The 14688-nt window shown below is 43.8% G+C and overlaps 1 protein-coding gene and 1 pseudogene across 1 annotated transcript; both read right to left on the reverse strand.

The window, feature by feature from the left end:
• Positions 1-1116: 1116 nt before the first annotated feature.
• On the reverse strand, positions 1117-2557 carry LOC147456251 (uncharacterized; annotated as a pseudogene).
• Positions 2558-6415: 3858 nt separating this feature from the next.
• On the reverse strand, positions 6416-7525 carry LOC147456252 (uncharacterized). Its single transcript, XM_086515428.1, has 2 exons — positions 7109-7525; positions 6416-6670 (listed from the first exon to the last, which is right to left on the reverse strand). Exons 1-2 carry the CDS (start codon positions 7464-7466, stop codon positions 6624-6626), a joined length of 405 nt encoding a protein of 134 aa, XP_086371554.1. The 5' UTR covers positions 7467-7525; the 3' UTR covers positions 6416-6623.
• Between the last annotated feature and the right edge of the window lie 7163 nt (positions 7526-14688).

Here is a 14688-nt window from a genome sequence, read left to right on the forward strand (position 1 = left end):
TTTATTCTAGTGGTGTGCGTAATAGGCTAGTAGGAGTGCCCAATTTTAGTTTGGGGTGAATTAAAGGGAATATGAGTAGATGCTCTTAAGGGTTTGAGGGAAAAGAGGGGTGGGGGGGGGCACGTGGTAGAGAGAGAGAGAGAGAGAAGAAGACGAGAACTTTAACGTCGTGAGAAATATCCGACGAGGACAGTTACTCAAGGTGTGTTATGAGAGAGAGAGAGAGGTTGCATCACTGCAGTATTCGTAGAAGCGCAAATGCGACAAGGGCGAGCTCCAGGCTGCTGATAGGAAGTGCAAGCAACCAGAAGAGGATTCTTTTGGCAACCAAGGAGTGGGTTGGCCATGTTCAGGGCTCTCTCTCTCTCTCTCTCTCTTTTGGAGTTTTGCATCCCGCGGGCCTTCGGATGCTTCAGGTGATAGTGGAGATGTAGAGGTCCGTGCAGGGCACGCGAATGGGCTTGTTTGAGAAAGGAGCAATCTAGCTTATGCCGCCATGGGAGCCAGAAGAGCAGACCAATGCGTGCGCGTGCGTCTATGTGTGTGTGTGTGCAAGGCGCAAAGGGAGGATTGATGGAGGAGAGAGGAGAGAGAGGGGCGGCCGAATTTGGGAAGATTCCCCTTAAATAGCAGCGTAGACCGAGTAGTATGATAACTCACTTTTTTGATATCTTCATGGAGTAAATGTTTCGAATCATGTTTTACAATGTTTAATGTCCATAAGCAAAGTTCATTTTGATTAAAAATTGTCCTAAATTCTTTTCTCTTTGTTGAGTACTTATTTTGCAGATAAGTTTCATACGCTTTCAAATGAGAATTTGAAGAAGTTTTTTTATGAGTAAAATGTTTGCTTTATTATGCAGAAAAAATTTCTCTCCTTGAGCGTTTTTTATTTCTACGATTTTCATACTTGTTTGGTGCTCTAAAAGTGAGTAGGCCCAACCAATTTTGCATAAGGGTTTAATAAGGGGAATCAAGCGCAGATGCTTCCATCTCCTCGAAGTTAAAAAGGGGAAAGGGGCACATGGAGGAGAGAGGAGAGGAGAGAACAAGTAGAACTAGGTGGATAGAAGAAAGTGTTAGGAAAAAGTGTTTCACCATCACGTGTCTCTCTCGCTCTCTAGACTTTGGCGATATTTCTCTCTCTTGGTGTCTACCGGTCTCTCTCTCTGTCGCAAGGTAAAACCAAGGACGAGTGCCACCGAGAGGATGCAGAGGCAGTGGAAGGAGGATGCAATGGAGATGCATTAGAATTGTTGCGGTGAGCATCTGCAGTCAGGCAAGGCTGTCTCTGTTGAAGCTGTGCATTGCAAGAGGGGCAGGAGGAGGCGTAAGAGAAGGCTATGCCGGACGGGACGAGGAAAGGGAGGACCAGTGAGCTTTTATGAGGAGCATCGCCTGCAGATGGCTTGCACTCTCTTTCGCTCTCCCAATTGAGCGCATGGAGGCAGGCATCTCTCTCTCTCTCTCTCTCTCTCTCTCTCTCAGGCAGACTGGATGCATGCAGGCACGGGGAGGTGGGTGGGGGGAGGAATCGACGACAAGAGACAGGTGGGGGTGGAGGGGTAATTCTGCACAGGGCCAGCTGGCTCGCGTAGGAATCCGCTCCAATACAGTTGGCAAAGGCACAAATGCCGACACCACGGATGCAAAGAGAGATGCCGAAAACAAACTCTGTGCCCTCCTCATTGCTCGTGATGCACAACACATCTCTGTCCGTTTTACGAGTGGACTGGAAGGCCAAGCTACTTGCAGGAGCTGGATGGACCCGACGGAGCGTGCAAAGATGCAAGGAGGAGGCAGACGAGCTGCATGCAGGGCAACGACGAGCAGGCTAGAGAGAGAGAGAGAGAGAGAGAGAGAGAGAGAATGTGTTGCCATTGTCTGCAGGACGACAGAGGGAGTGTTGGCATGGCTCGCTGAACCCTCCTCTCGCTGAGAGCGATGGGAGGGTTCTGTGATGGCGATCTTCTGCAAAACGGGACCAGAGGGAGTGCTTGCTGAGAGCGAGAGAAGGGTTCTGCGAGATGGCGTAGGAGGGTTCTGTGATGGCGATCTTCTGCAAAACGGGACCAGAGGGAGTGCTTGCTGAGAGCGAGAGAAGGGTTCTGCGAGATGGCGACCTACTGTAGTAGAGCAACGAAAGCAGAGCACGGAGGGCGCGATGGCGATGGTCGCTAGCAAATGATGGCGACGAACGGCAAGGATACCAAGCCAGCACTGTCGTCGCAGGCGCTGATCGGGACAAGGCACCCCTTTTGCTCTCAAATTTGTAGATTCCATCGGAATCTCAAGCTTAAATTAATGGGTTTTATGAATTTCGACCGAGTAGGTTCAAATCATGTGTTTTTAAGCCATTCTAGAGTTATTTTGAAATCATAGGTTAGAGTTGGGCACCCCAAGTCGAAAATCTGGCACAACACACGAGATACTCACTTGAATTACTTCACAACTTCAAAATTTGAGTCGACACAGCCCGACTTTCATGCCCAGAGATATTGACCCTGAAATCTGGTGCCCCTTTTGGATTTATTTTTAGATTAATGCTTGAGCAAAGTACAACACCCGAGGGAACCTCTGCTCTTAGACTTTGCGTCTAGGCCCCTATTTATTCTTACAAAGGATGCACAAAGCCCCAAAAGCAATCTAACTCAAAAGCAATCAATTCCAAAAAGCATCTTGTTTAAAATCTACCCAAAAAGCATCCAACACAAATTATGAAATTTTGTACAGCTTGCCATGTCATCAGCTGCAACGCATAATGCAAAAATCCGTATGGCAGCCATGTTAGCAGTTAGTGCAGATCACAAAAAAATCATACAGCTTGTCCACGTCAGCATTCGTATCGTCTATCCTCTAGTCCTGTCCGACGTAGTTCTGTGCCCAGAGGTATCGGCCCCAAAATCTAGCGCCCCTTTCGGTATTTATTTTATATTAATGCTTGAGAAAAAAACAACACCCGAGGGACCTCTGCTCTCAGACTCTGCGTCCAGATGCTCTGAAGAGTGAGGCCCAAAAGGGTCTATTTATTCTTACAAGGGATGCCCCAAAAGTAGAGCCCCAAAAGCAATTAAGCTCAAAACCAGTCAACTCGAAAAGCATCTGGTCTGAAATCTGCCATAAAAAGTAGTCACTGCAAATTACGGAATTCCATCAAACATTGACAATTCTGTTGTGCCTTGCCACAATTGATAGCTTTAGGTCGGGAAAGTCAAGTTTTGATCTCACTTTTGGCATGTGTTTGGTGAATGGTTTGGGACTTGGCCACATTGTTCGTTTACGATTCATCTATAATCATTTAGGAAGAATAGTCTTTTTCGAGTCACTTGACATGGAACATATATGTTTATGGTTTTGTGTTTTAAGTAGTTTTAGGGATATTCCTCGATGGATTTTCTTGAAGAAGGTGGACCGCGGCCATAGAAGAAGTTATAGCATTAGAGCCGCAATAGATTATTATGTGTCGCTTTCGACGCGGCCCAACGAAGCAAGCATTGCAGACCACGCAGCAGAGTGGGCCAGCTAAGAGTGCTTCATAGGATCGTAGGAGTTGTTGGTGGACTCTACGGACGCCATACAGCTCGGTACTAGTCCCTCACCTTGAAAAGGGGAGGATGTCACGTGTACGCCTAACCCTATGTGCATGCGGATAGGCTGTTCCTACTTCTAGGGTTTATGTAGCCTAGGAAGTGTTCTGGCACCCTTGTGAGCCTGTACGCAGGCCGTGCATGTCCAAGCACTTAGAGTAGCTGCATCCTCTTTGATTGCACAACCTATGATCAATAGCATTACACTCAATACCCATCATAAGCATTTTCTAGTGCATAGAACCTTTTTTGCCAAGTACACCATTTTTCACTTATCTATTAAATAAGTGACTTTTTTTCCAAATTGCGGGGGCTGTAGGGAGCATTGCTCGACCCAACATGAATTTCCTATATAAGCATCCCTAGTGCTTCAGCTACTAGGCAGAGGAGCAGAGCATAAGAACCTTCATGATTTCAGCAGATCTAGCGTTTTGCTCGCAAGGAACTCAACGTTTTCAACATCAGCCCATCAACATTTTGCATTTGCAAGACCAAAATTTTCAGAGCAGCCCCTAGCCTCACCGTACCGCTCCCATCCAGTAGCAGATCCTCACATCATCTCACCTATCATAACAGATCTACCAGTGCTTAGTTTTCAGCCCATATCAGCCAGTGTTTTCTATTTTTAGCCCTAAGTAGATAACATTTTTGTATTCTCAGCCCTTGTAGGCCGTGGTGGTAGTAGATCAGCCCTTGCCTCGCAGTAGGTAGCAGATCCACAGCATCAGCATGACCTATCATTTTCAGTTTTCAGCATTGACATCATCGTTGTCGTCAACATTGTCGTCGTCAAGTGCCACAACATCTAGAAGCATTGTACCAGACTTTGTGCAATCTAAAGCAAATACCTCTCTCTTGCTAGAGAGGGGGGTCCTTGGAGAGGGAGGGGTTTGGGACCCCATATGGTGTCATCTCTTCTCTCGCTCTCTGTTTCTAGAGTGAGGGTCGTAAGGGTACATTTCCAGTAGAGATTCCAAGTGTTGATGATGTATACTCATTATAGCATTTACTTGGGGCCGTTGCGAGAGAGCATCTGCCACCACATTCTTACTTCCAGAAGTGTGTAGAATTTGGAAGTGAAACATGGAGAGAAAATTGGCCCACCTCATTTGCTTTTTAGACAACTTATGTTGAGAGAGAAATTACCAAAGACTTTGATGATCCATCTTGATCGTAAAATCTGCTCCTAGAAGGTAGTGTTCCCAAACTGAGAGAGCATGAATAACTGCCACGAGTTCCTTCTCATAGATGGAAGCATGAAGCTCCGCATCACAAAGTTGTCTAAGTTCATAAGATATTGTGTGGCCTTCTTGATTTAAAACTGAGCCAATGCGATCGTCTGAAGCACCATAGGGCACTTCAAATGGTTTTCAGAGATTAGATACAATGAAGATGGGTACATGTGTGAAAAGGTACTTAAGCTTTTCAAAAGCTTCTTTTTGCTTAGCCCCCCATACAAAAGACCTATTTCTTAGTAAAATTGTAAAGAGGTGCAACAACATGAGCGAAATAATGAATAAAACGTATGTAGTAGGAATAGAAAGGATCATGATTTTGTCTGTGAACTGTCTCACAAAAGTTATTAAACTTTCAAAGATGAATGTTTTGATATCTCACAAACCAATTCTAACTCTATCATTTTTGAGTTTTATGTGATTGAGATTATCACTGTGATTATTACTACGATTGTACTTGAAATTACAAGCGAGATTGTGATTGCTACTACACATGCAAACTACGGTAACTCTGGGGTGATCGAGTGGTTCAATCTCCTTCTTCAAGGGTGTGCTTTACTATTGTAACTTTGATTCATAGCATTACAGATCTTTATGGTGTACATTTATAGTGTTTTCTACATCTATTCTTCTATTGTCTTTGATTCTTCTTTTAGTATGAAACACTAAAATATACAATATATGGATGACTAAAGGCAAAAAGAGCAAAGTAGATTGTTTAAATTTATAAGATTTTATCTCGATACATTATGTTTCTAATGTGTGATTTTAACCACTATTTTTGACAAGTTAAGACTTGCAAAATAATAACATGATGACAATTGTTTTTTAACGAGAAGGTATATATTGGTATCTAATTTTGGTATATTAATAGATATTTGTTGTATGGTTGACAATTGAAAGCAATTATAACCATTGGACTATCTAATGGTGGATATCAAATGCTCGCGGATAAACTGTCTTTATTCTTGTAATACTTACGGAATTCGTAAACAAGCTCATAAAGATTTATTAAGAGATTTATGTGGAGAGAGTAGCCTTTCCCCATATCTAATGTCAATCTTTAGCTCTCTTCTCTCTTGTAGTATGCATAGGACACTGCTTTTGTGAGTGCGCATGGACATGCTCCCATCTTCTCTGGCTCTCTCAAATTGTGCACAACGTTCGGTTGAGTGTGCGTGCATGCACACATAATCATCAATTATGTTGCTCACATGCTATGGTATTCACAAGGACTCCACGCATTTGTTTGTGGCAATTAATACTATAATGACTACTAAATATGACCAACATACCTAATATGTCAATGCTTCGAAGAAAAACAAAGTAATGTTATCACCAACAGCATACTTATACACATGGAATAAGAACTTTTGATTCATAACTATGGCTAATAACATTTGACAAGATGCATAATGCAAACAACCACCTTTTGAGAGAGCTTCTATGTGGCATGAATTAATCTCCTACTTCACACAACAACTCACTTGAACAGCTCAAACAAGATTGTTTTAGAATTCATGGATACCCTTTAGAACCACAAGCAATAAACCTTGAAGCTGATTTTCACAGTAAATTAGATACTTCCCTATATACCCAAAGATATATATATCATAGCCTAGAAGCTTTACAATATCAACAAACTGGACATCTGCTCCTGAGTTTTGATTGGCTATATTTCAATATTTCAATATTTCAATTAAGAAATACATTAGAATTACAAATCAGTGCAATAATAAGCAAGGTTTATTTCAGGACAAATTCTGCTTAGCCTGTCGATGATTGCTAGAATCTCGTCCAATCAAGGGACCTCTATCTTCATGGGCGGAAAAAATTGCTTAAATTGTGCTGCATTGAACCAAATGGGTACACAAATGTTTCATCAGTTCATACGAAAAAGAAATTGAACAATTCATGACACAATACAAACACAGTTATAATTATCACAAAACTCTCTCTCTCTCTCTCTCTCTCAAAGAAGTTTTGGACAAATTCTCACAATAATTCCCACATTGTGACTTACCTCAACATCATGAGCTTCTGTGAGGGAGGCACTGCATACCTAGCTAGGTATGATTGGGGGCAGGGGACCACCGGCCCGGTGGGAGGGCCGGTGGTCCCCTGCCCCCAATCATACCTAGCTAGGTATGCGGTGCCTCCCTCACAGAAGCTCATGATGTTATTCAAAAACTGGAAAAGACTCCGTTTTCCTACATGAGAAAATTTCTAAATCTTCTTGTGGATCTCTCTCTCTCTCTCTCTCTCTCTCTCTCTCAATAGACTTACAGAAAATGGAGGCTATGTTGGTGTCAGAAGCCTTGAGCTGGGTAGTGAGGAGCTGCTTGAGGTCGATGGATTCCTGGCGAGCAGGAGGGGCAGGTCGGAGACGAGCGGAGGGGTGGGTGTCGAGGGTAGGGGTGGGAATGAGGCTGCTGGCCTCCCGCATCAGAGCGCCTATCTCCTTGCGCACCGCCTGCTCCAGCAACGCGATGCCGGTGGCCTGCCATCTTTCCCTTTCCCTGAGGCGCCCAAGCTCTATCCATGGCAAAACGACTAGGGGCAATCCCCGTGCGTCCATCTTGCTGCTGCGCATGTGCTCCATCTCTCCCTCTCTCTCTCGCTCGCGCGCGCGCTCTCTTATCATCTGCTCTCTTGGTTCATTCTTCGGATCGCGTTTTGCTTTGAATCAGCTCTATCGTCTTCCCTACTTCATGCTTCTCCCCCTTTTTTGGATACGCCGCATGTCTTTTAGTGCAAAATTCTCGAGCATAAGAGATTCGATGATAGCTTTCTCTACATGCCACAGTCAGCCACTTGCCCAACTTGGATTTGCTGGCGATGCGTGCGTTTTGGAGCTTCGGATCAATCACAAGGTAGACTCTCTGTCTCTCATGCTGACAGAGTGCAATGGCTCATCACCCCTCGTCCGTAAATGACACAGGGTGAGAGTGGAGGAATCGACGGCAAGGGCTCTTGATCGGCGATGCGTGCGTTTTGGAGCGTCGGATCAATCGCAAGAAATTTTGGACAAATTCTCATAATAATTTCCACATTGTGACTTACCTCAATCATATCTAGCTAGGTATTGGGTGCCTCTCGAACATAAACTCATGATATGCAATGTATGAAAAAACTAGTCTTGCTTGGTGGGCCTTGCTATATAACATCTATAGAATACACTAGGGCATATGCAAATTGACATTTAGTATCTAGCACTGAAGGAAACAAGAGCATGACTAATTTGGACCAGGGCAGCACTGCATGAAAGGGATATACATTTGAAATAATCTTTATGGGAGTAGACAAAGTTAAGTGCCTCAATTATTCAAGATTATAAAGATAATTACACTTGAGATTACATCCAAGCGAGATTGTCTACTGATGAATGTTTTTTTCTAGTATACGTGCCACATGTAAATTCTTGTAAACGGAAAGTATTTCAAAAAGAAAATTTTCATCGAATGGCTGATAGCATAGAAGGTGGATGTTGAGAGTGTTTTGCCTTTCTTCTTTTGTAGTTATTTGTGTTTTTCCTTTCTTCTTTTGTAGCTATTATGAGTACAATGAATCAGGACAACAATACATGTAACCTCACCTTCTTTCTTTTGTGCTATGGCATCGACAACGCATGTTGCACCGTTTGCCACACCGATTGTCAAGTCGGTGTTTTTAGTGATCATGCATCACATGCCCATTGCGAGCAAATCTAGCTCGTTGAACTTAGGCTCTAGGAGCCATTATTGAAGGACATTTATGTTACCCCACTTCGTCTTTATTTCAATTTTTGTAATGTCATTTTGATTTGTACAACTTATTCAAGGCCAGGTTTTTATAGTATTGGAAGTCTCATCTGTGAGTACAAATTATCGGAGTAGAGTTGTTGATGTAGTCATGCATATGTGCTTCATCTATAATACATGTACGCAAGGTACAATTGATCTCATCTACAACTGGTTTTCTTTCACTAATAATGGTCAAGAACTGAAGCAATTCAGGGTCCGTTTCATGTCTTACAGAGCATGACATCCTATAGAGAGTTGCATGTAGAAAGTGGATCGAGCTTGTGATATGGCATGTGTTACAAAGCTTCCATGCGTGACTACAAACTGGGGGTAGTTAGGCAAGATCACCGAGAAAGAGAACACATGTGTTGTTCAAGGGATCGCCAATGTATTCCTTGTCACATTAACATTTTGTCTTACGATAAGTTAAAATGTTGTTTGGATTAACATGGATAGCTCCTCTATAATTATAATATCTGCCTTTATAACATGGATAGCTCCTCTATAATTATAATAAATATCTTTTTTTGATGCAAAAAATTATAAAACAAGCTAATAGATAAAGCATAAGTGACTTGCAACAATAAATGAGGTGCTTTACTGACCTGCAATGTTGTACTGCTGCTTTTCGATTGTCCAATCTATAGGTTGATTTTTGAGTCGAGCTACAAAAAAGCAATGTGAATAGTTAAACATATCGTCTTGCAATGAAATGTCATAGATTAAAAGTGCAAAGTATACAGTGCACGTCATACAGAGGTGCCATACAAAAGTATGGTGGAGAGTTGGCACTGTGGTCTCTCCAGAAAATTATAAGAAATGGAAGCCGTGCCCTGCCCTGTAGCATTTATGTGTTGCGCCAAGCAAACGCATGCGCGTGGAAAATTGGATGCAAAAAACGAACCTTGCAGTGTTGTCGAGTTGGAGTCGCGCTTGCTATATGTGGTTTGTACCTCAATCGTCTATTGCACAAAAGACCTTTGAGAAGATGTGAATAGATTATCATTGCCCCAAGGAAAAATAAGGGTTTGTGTTGGCTACAATACCAAACTGATGTCTGTCATCTGCAGCCATCTGGACTTGATCCGATAGCTGCTGCGTAAATGGACCTTTGCTCATAGGGTCCGCCATCGAATCATGGTTATTAGCAAGAGAAGCTCTTTACAAGCCGCAATATTGGCCATATTGTCTATAGAGTTTCTGCTATCCCATCAAGTTGTTGAATGGACAGCAGTGATCTTCTCCTGGAGGCTAATAGATAGTATTGGCCATATTGTCTATAGAGTTTCTGCTATCCCACCGAGTTGTTGAATGGACAACAGTGAACTGCTCCTGGAGGCTAATAGGTATTGACATATTGGTATGCTTGTCTCCAGAAATGCAATTACTCCGCAGTTTGTGTTCATCAGCTTCTTCAACATCAATTCTCCTTGTGTGGAAAAAAGTATTAACTTCTGCTTCTGCTCTTTGACTATTCTTTTGATCTTGATCAGCAGCGTAGGCACCTGCATGATTTACTACTTGACTTCCACTGCAATGCTGTTGCATCTCCTTGGAGCTACACATTAACCAACTCTCGCGGACACCATGTTCTGCGTTGAATTGGTCATGAGAGATGTTTCTGTTTGTCTGCAGATTGTTCCAAAATGCTTGCCTCATCAAAGTTTCAGATAGGCTATCAGCAGAGTTGGACGAAGAGTGCGACTGAAGCCAACGACTCATCAGACCATGACTTGCACTAATGGAAATATTTCCCAATGCCTTTCCCTCGACATTGAGCTGTCTGCCACTAATCCCCTCACACACTTTGCTAAAAGTGCAAGCAGCTAGCACTGAAGCCACTTGCTTATAATTACTTGAGGATAACCATCAGAAGCTTTGGTGTGATCGATCCTGCTATGCTTCTCTTACCTCATCTCCACTTTGACGTTTACTCGTTCCATTTCTTCGGCCTTTACCGTCTGCATCACCAACAGCCTGATAGCATCAGTAGAAAAATGTCCTGAACAGCTTGGGGAGGCAATGAGTGTTGGTGATTCGACTCCAGATTAGGCCAAATTGATCATTGATTGTCTTTTGTTTCAGTAGCATTAGAACAGAGAGACCTCTGTCTTGCGGCGCCATAGCCAGGGCTGCATACTAAGGCGCATGGGCGCTCCTACAGTGTGAGGCTCCTCCTTCTTGTGGCCGCCCATATGTAGCTTGTCGCCTATCTTCTCCATCATGTTGGCCATGCTTTCTCCCCCTAACAGCTGCTAATTATCTGTAGACTTGTCGTTGGGACTGCTCATCACGTTGGCAAGCATCCGACGTACCCTTCAGCTTGACGATCTGCGACTGCAACGCAACGTAACGCAGAGTGTGCTTTTTATTTTATTCACCTGGTAGCTTTTCACGGCGAAGTTTGGCAGTGATGTTTTTTTCTTTAAATTTAAATATGATGCCATGCGATGGCTGCTGCGTTCAGATATCGAAAAAAGAGCCTTGGGCTCACCATGTAAATTGCCATGGGGTGGCTGCTTCAGATATCGGAAAAAGAGCCTTTCGATCTGTTCACCATAATTCTTCAGTAAGCGACGCGTCAGGCCTCCCTTTTCTCTCCTGCTCACTCAAAACTTCTCGTTCTCTTCGCTTCCTTCAAGCTTTCCCTGTGCTCTGCTCGTCAACGGCTGCCCTTGCAATGTCGTGCACTTTGTCTTGTTGATCGTCAATGGTTTCCTTACTTAGCGGCTAGCCTTTGTAGTCGACAAGGCTCCTCTACTTTCTCTATTGTCGACGCCTTCAACAAGCTACAATATTGCTTGCCCTAACTTTAGAATCCCTCTGCTCTTTCCACCATGCTCGCTTTTTTTATGATCTCCCTAACTCAAGGGCTTTCTCCATCAAGCCATGTACGACCACCTCCTTCTCCAATTCAGACTAGCATACCCGTTGAAAAGCTCTTGAAGAGCAGTGCTGCTTTTCCCTTATCAAGACATTCACTTGATCAGTCATGATCTGTACTTCATCGTTCTCGTTCTGGTTCTGTCTGGCTTGCGATTGCTTACTTTCTTTTTATTTATTTATTTATAGCAGCCCGGATAAAAAGCATTGCGGATTGCCCGTAGTGAGAAAAGCCCGCTGTTTTTGTTTTCTTTTTTATTTTAAAGGATTGTATGGTCACCACTGAGAAAGTAATAATGGGGGGATCTAGGATCTGGATTGAGCCAAGTGGATCAATCCCCTGGCCTTGTTTTAAAAAAAGACCTTTGGCTCACCAAGTAAAAACACTGAAAAAGACTCCGCTTTCCTACGTGATAAAATTTCTAAATCTTCTTGTGGCATACTTCATGTTCATACTGAGTGATCCCTTTCCTCTCCCTACTACTCACTCTATTCTTGCATCCATTAATTAATTTCCCATGAAGATTCGTTCAACTCGTTAACTTTTGAAACAGGGAGCTAAGTTGGAGCCGATGCACATGTTTTCTTCCTCGCCTTACCGCATTGCGTCCTCCTCCTCCTCCATGCCCGCCTTGCCGTGCATTGAACATAAGCTCTCTAGCCCTCATGTAGCTCATGTTATTCCTCTCTCGTCCTGGTCCTCTTTCCTTCGCAATCTGTTTGCCCAACTGTGAGCGTCGCCTCTTTCTCCCTCATCGTCATGTCTTGATCATGCCAATCAATTCCATTTTCGATTGTACCAAGAGCGACACACAGAGAGAGAGACAGAGTCCTCTGTGCATATAGGCTGGCCTCTCCCCTAGACAAACCTCAACTTGACACCAGCTATGGACTTCAACCAGCGTAGGAGCAAGGCCTGCACACGAGGATCGAAATAAACCTCACGGGATGCATCGCAATGGCAGCGTGATCATTGGCACCAGAGACGGAGAGAGAGCCCCTTGTGTTCGGCGTTCGCCTCTACCTACTCCTCCACTCGCTTGCGTGTCTGGCTCGTCCGCCATCACAATTTCCAGATCTGAAACAGAGGCGGCTCCTAATCTCCGATGAGAGAATTCTTCTCTCTCTCTCTCTACACGTGCCATCGATTCGATTCCTTCGTCAACATGAAGTTTTACAAAACTAGTTTCCTTAGACTTTTTGCACCATTCTTCTCTATTTTGAGGCGGAATTTCTCCTTTTCCTTTTGCCCTCAACCAGCATTTTTGAAATTGAAAACGGCACGATATTAAACTGAGACACATTTTTCTGGAACATTGCATGGAAAGGATAAAAGCATCTCAAGCATGTTGCCAGATCCTGCTCAATGAAGCACCTCAAACCCACCGTTGGTGTTCGTATCTCGCAACCAAAGATAGCAAGGGCAAACTTGAAATTCTCCCGGTTTTTGGGTGAAATTTTGAAGCTTTTGTGTCGTGATTTTTTTTTTTGGCTTTCTTCTAGAGAAGCTCAAAGTGTAATTGGGATTTTAGGATTTTTGTCAGTTAGAATATATCGGGCCTCAGGTTTTTTTCTAGCACTACCTTCGTCTCCATTTATCCCCGCACCAAGACCTCGTGATGGTCTCTATCTCGAGAAAAAAATTCCATCTTTTGCTTTGCCTTGGTGTTCAAACACGGACAAAATCTCTCTCTTTCCCTCTCTCTATCTCCTCCACGTGCCATGCTCAATGCCCACACGACACCCCCTTCCCCCCCCCCCCCCCCCCCCCCCCTTTTGAGTTAGTTTAGTTTTCATCCAACTCTTACACAATTACACAAGCATCTTTGGTGATTCCTTTAAAAAGAAATGAAAGAAACGTTTACTACTGGGTCTATACTTCACTTTATTAATTAATTAACTCCTAAGATTCCTCACCCAAGCTTCATAAAAGCAAAATTGCCTAGCTTCGGGTGTTCCCACGCAACTCCTCCCCTTGGAGGCGTAGTTGCCCCTACACCTTCCCCCCTTCTTGCATTCATCTCCCTCCCTCGCTCTAGTCTCTGTGTTCATTGCCCACGTTGCCCTCGCTACACTTAGTGTTGTGCCCCCAATCTACCCTCAACTCTCATCCACCTGCGAAGCACGTCATTGACGACAATGTGATCGACCTTGCAATCATCTCAGTAGTCAACACATTAGTTTTCCACAGCACGAAAAAAGACCCCCGTTTGTCTCTGTCGCTCTCCCTCCATGTTGTTCTCCCTCAAGATGCCAATTTGCAGTCCCCTCAAATTCGCCTCTATCTCTTCCCCCGCTGCGCAACCTCCCCTTCAAGTGAAAGGACTCACGACGGCTACGCAGCTTGAATGTGTGTCCCAGCTTTCCTCCACATGGCATTCGCCCCCTTCTTCGCGCTGCCGTAACATCTGTGCCAACCAGTGTTCATCAAACATACAAACATACAAAATTCTCTCTCTTTCCTGCACATGGCATCCGCCCCCTTCTTCGCGCTGCCGTAACATCTATGCCAACCAATGTTCATCAAAAATCATTTTTCCAAACATACAAAATTCCTTTCCGCAAATGTGCAAAGAGGTTAGGATTGCCTCTTCCTTTGCAAGGGCATCTCTTGAGATTCTATCTAAACAAATGAAGAAAAGATCGTAGGGACATATTTTGATGTTTCTTTATGTTTCCCTTCTTCTGCTAGCTCGAACAAGGTTGTGACAGACCTGCAAATGATCGCAATGTTATAGCATTTTGTACTTTTGCCGATTTGGTAAAACTTTATTAAATAGAACTTGATTACTTGAGGATAAATAATATGGCTCAAGTACTCACATGAGCATGGCCTACGCCCATGTATATCATGCACATCAATGGAAATCATTTTTTGAAGATCATGGCCACATAGTTTGCATAGCACCCCCATGCACTCCACCATAGCCCAAGAGATATCACCATAGCCCAAGGATGTCCCAGTATTCTATATTAGTACGGCCGGCCGCCGAAGCCGGCCTCTCTCTCTCTCTCCCCCCCTCCCTCTTTATCGCGTGCAGAGGAGTTTTGGACTATAGCCTTCAGCTCGCAGCTCTCGACATGTGTAAAGGGCACTCTCACCGCCTTTATGGAATACATATAGATTAACATGAGTACTTGTGGTACTCCATGCATGGCCCTCACCCTACACAAATTAAAACTCTTATATGAGTTCTATAT

The sequence above is a fragment of the Adiantum capillus-veneris genome, chromosome 6 (assembly GCF_014529385.1).
Source record: "Adiantum capillus-veneris isolate H3 chromosome 6, ASM1452938v2, whole genome shotgun sequence".
In the NCBI taxonomy this organism is placed as follows: domain Eukaryota; kingdom Viridiplantae; phylum Streptophyta; class Polypodiopsida; order Polypodiales; family Pteridaceae; genus Adiantum; species Adiantum capillus-veneris.